Source organism: Nilaparvata lugens, unplaced genomic scaffold (assembly GCF_014356525.2).
Source record: "Nilaparvata lugens isolate BPH unplaced genomic scaffold, ASM1435652v1 scaffold5417, whole genome shotgun sequence".
Classification (NCBI taxonomy): Eukaryota; Metazoa; Arthropoda; class Insecta; order Hemiptera; family Delphacidae; genus Nilaparvata; species Nilaparvata lugens.
The window spans coordinates 10,863-15,423 of NW_024091261.1; the positions used below are offsets into that span (position 1 = coordinate 10,863).

The 4,561-nt window shown below is 35.2% G+C and overlaps 1 protein-coding gene across 1 annotated transcript; it reads left to right on the forward strand.

The window, feature by feature from the left end:
- Nucleotides 1–900: 900 nt before the first annotated feature.
- LOC120355978 lies at nt 901–3,979 on the forward strand (the record flags this gene model as incomplete). Its single annotated transcript, XM_039444753.1, has 3 exons — nt 901–1,015; nt 1,711–2,518; nt 3,689–3,979. Coding segments are annotated over exons 1-3 (1,214 nt in total), but the record flags the coding sequence as incomplete, so codon positions are not given.
- Between the last annotated feature and the right edge of the window lie 582 nt (nt 3,980–4,561).

The window sequence follows — 4,561 nt, forward strand, 5'->3', positions numbered from 1 at the left end:
AAATAAAATTCCTGAACAAATTATTAGCTGTGCCAAGATAACAAAAAAAGTAAAAACAGATATCAATGCTTGGATCAAAATTAACTACTTCTACCTTTGAGCAGGGCCGGAACAAGGGGGGGGGCAGAGGGGGCGGTTGCCCCAGGCAGCAGGGTTGAGGGGCGGCAAATTTCTGGTTGCAGAAAATTTGTTTAATACAGTTTGTAAAAGTTTTTAATGAAACGAGCCAAACGTCATAAGTAACGTCAATTAAGTAATTTCAAAACTGCATAATGTAATAATCAAACAATAATTATAATTTTACAATAGCAATCAATATAAATCTATTGCAACGAGTAGAAAACACTGAGCGAGTGAGAGCCCTAATAGCATAATAAGCAGCACAGCAAAGTTTGTTTACAATTTTAGCTGATCGCCATCCCACTCAATGCCAGCCTCACTGCCATGCTGCCCCCAATCAGTGTTGCCAGATGTGGGGAATTTTCGCCTAGTTGAAAGGTAAATTTTTACTCTTAGAGTAAATTTTTAAATAAAAGAATTACTCAATTTGAAAATATATTTTACTAATTCTTGTATTTTCTATGACTTTTTCACTTATACTAGATACATGGGTACTTCAATATTACTGATAAGAGGATAAATATTGAAATGTGGGGGAATTTTCAATCGAATGTGGGGAAAAACAGCCTCTGGGATTGTGGTATCTGACAAGTGGCAACACTGAAGCATCTTTTGCTGCTTTGCTAAGTGCAAGTTTGCAAGAGTGCAACTACTGTGTTTCGTGTTTTCTGCTGTTGTTTAGTTTTTTCCTTCTACATACTTAATTCAATTATCTGTTATTGCACTGGTAATAACGTAATGTTTACTTCTTTTTACTGTTGCCTTGTTGTTTAATATAACATGGATGGTCGAAAACCTCAGTTGGACAACGCACAGTCTGGAAAAGGAAAAGAAGAAATACCTATTTTTGACAGCCATGGAGCAGGGACATCAGGAATTCTATGTATTGGAAACGGTAAGCTTTTTAATTTGTTCTTTAACATTTTAAAACTTATAATTAGTTTGATTATTTTTCTCAGAAAAACATATAAAACACGTTTGTTAGTCTCTCTGAGAACACAACAATGGCTGAAATCATTGACCTATTTCTATTTGATTTTATAAAATTTGGCTCACATGTACTTGATCTAAAATCGTATATAATTTCATTATAATATGGTGATTTAGTTTTAAAATAATTATTTGGTACAGTTTTATAATATAAGTTCGAACAAATAAGCAAGTACCAGCTGATTTACAATAAAGCTTTTTGTTAGAAAATGCGGGGTTGGCTTTACACTTTTGGTTTATATGGACGATTTTGACTTACTTTAGCCACTAGTTGCCATTTTCTATTTTTCACAGAAAACTTTTTATTTTTGTTTGAAATCCTTCAACATATGGAATTGAATTTGGGTATACAGGTTGAGATAATAAAAGTAGAATCAGGAAAAATATCATTGTTTTTCTTCCTTTAAAAACAAAATGGCAGCCATTCGAAATCTTTGAATACAAATATCATTGAAACAGATGGTTTCAAAGAAAATCTATTTATTTTGTTTTAACCCTATACTATACTCCCTCTAGCCGCTCATTTTCAGCTCAACTCTAAACTCTGATATTTTTAGCACAAATAACGTGAATTATATTATTTGTTTGCGTTTTTTACAGATGATAATAAACCCTCGTTTGTGCCCAGTACTACAAATACTACTGTCGCCGCTTCTGAGTCCAGTTCAGCTGATGAAGAAAAATTAAATCATGAAGATGAAATGTCACAGTCACCTTCACTTCCTGATCCTGAGACCTCTAGCTCTGGTCATAATCAAGACTCGTCCCCATCGGCTTCTAAAACTACATGTGATTTTGATTTTAATTTCAACGACCCTGACACCTGGCCAGAAACAATTTCTGACTCTCAAAGGTGCTATATTGTAAAAATTAGAGTGGAAAATGAATACAAACCTGACCTTTCTAAAAGCTTACGAGAAGGCCGAACCCTGACAAAAGGCTGGTTTACAAGAAAGTTAGGAAATGGAACTAAAGTTAAAAGGTCGTGGTTAGGTTACAGTGAAACTCGTAATGCTTTATACTGTATTCCATGTAGGTTGTTTTCTAATACAATACCATTAACAGAAGCTAAGTTATCTTCACTTTGCAAAAAAGAAGGATTTGTTTCATGGAAGAAACTAAGTGACAAAATACCTGATCATGACACTGCACCATACCATCAAAACTGCTTTGGTCAATGGAGGGCTCTAGAGGCTAATCTTTTACCAGGGAAAGGGGGTATTGACAAAAACTTGCAAGATCAAATAAACAAAGAAATATCTCATTGGAAATCTGTCTTGCACAGCATAGTTGATGCTATCTTGTTCCTAGCTAAACAAGGCAAATCTTTTAGAGGAACACATGAAACTAAAGATTTTGGTGCTCCAGAAAGTGGATCTTTTTTAAACACCATTGACCTTATATCGAGGTACAATGTGCATCTTTGTCAACATATTGAGCGACATAAGAAAGGTCAGGTTTCCTACTTTTCACATCAAATACAGGATGAATTTCTAAATATTATAGCAACCGAAATCAGAACAGATATCATCAAGGACATTAACAATGCAAAGTATTATTCATTGATATTTGACTGCACTCCTGATATCAGTCACAATGAACAAATGACTGAAATCCTTCGATATGTCAAACCAAACAGCTCAGAGATTGAAGAAAGTTTTTTGGATTTTTTACAGTAAGCAACAAAACAGGCGAAGGACTTACACAAGAAATTCTTGAAAAAGTTGAAAAAGATGGGCTTAATATGAAAAATTGTAGAGGACAGTCTTATGATAATGGAGCCAACATGGCTGGGAAGTACAAAGGGGTACAGGCTAGAATTCTAGAGAAAAATGAACTAGCCTATTTTGTGCCCTGTGTAGCCCATTCGTTGAATCTGGTAGGAGTACATGCAGCAGACGCTTCAGTTGAAGCACAAAGCTTTTTTGGAACTTTGGGGAGTTTATACAATTTTTTTGTTGCTTCCACTTCACGATGGGAAATTTTAATGAACTCTGAAATCACAAAGTAAAACTAGATGGTCTGCTAGAATCGAGGCTGTTGAAGCTGTGTACAAACACTCTGGCAAAGTCATAGAGGCACTAGAAGAAATCCTAGATCACCCTTTCTCATCATCTGACTCAAAATCAGAATCTAAATCTTTGCTTAACAAGTTGAAAACTTTTGAATTTATTGTTTTGTGTTGTTTTTGGTATTCACAACTGAAAAAGATTGATAGTGTTGATAAGCTTCTACAAAGAGAAGACTTAACAGTTGACCAGACTTCCAGAAACATTCTAGGACTTTGTCAGTTTCTGAAAACTTCACGAGAGTATTCACAGTCTGAAGCACTTTCTGAAGCAAAGTTGATTGCACAAATGAATGATATATCTCCAGAATTCACAGAAAAAAGGAAGAGGAAAAGGAAAAAAATGTATGACGAACTTTGTGAAGATGAAGATGAAGCTGTAACCCACACCCCTGAAGAGCTGTTCATTACATCCATGCTGCAAATTTCGGATAGGTTAATCATGGAAATGAGCAACAGATTTAAATCATTGCAGAATATAAATGATAAGTTTGGGTTTTTGAATGGCAGCCAAATTAATGAAATGAGCTTAGAGAACTTGAAACTCAAAGCTGGTGAGTTGGCAGACACATATAAGGAAGACTTGAACAAAAAGGAGTTGATATCTGAAATTGAAAGTTTCAAAGGCTTTGCATTAGGAGTGGATAATAAATTGAAAACGTCTAGTGCTTCCACTTCATTAGAACTCATTTTAAAGAACAAGCTGGAAGAAATGTACCCGAATATCACAACAGGACTTAAAATATTCCTCACACTACCAGTATCGGTTGCTACCGGAGAAAGGAGTTTCAGCAAGCTCAAGTTGGTCAAAAATCACCTAAGAAGTTCTATGTCTCAACAAAGACTCACTGATCTTAGCATTATTACCATTGAACACAAGCGAGCCTCAAACATTAGTTTTGATAAAGTGATCAAAGAATTTGCCTCCAAAAAGAGTCGTAAAGTAATCATTAGAGATTAAGTTATGATGCATCTAAAGTCTATACTACTACGACCTACATACCATTATTTATAGTGTGAATATTTGTATGAATTATAATACTTTATAAAAACTATCTCAACTTTTCTTAATTTATTTGTTTACCTGTTCCATTTTTGTTTAATTTGTGAGGGATTTTTTTGTGGGTGAAGAGGGGGAGGGGAGGCAAATTTTAGTTTGCCCCCCCTCAAAAATTGTCTAGATCCGGCCCTGCCTTTGAGAACTATAATAAGTTAACAGAGAACTTTTCTGATTAGTGCGCTCACTTCCCCTACTTGTGCTCTATCACATCCCCTTCCCAATCCTTTCCAAAAATTCCAAGGATCAAAAGCCTTCCTATGACATGGATAGCCATAGTTGGAAGAACTTTTGATCCTCTACCCTTCTTCACCACATAACATGTA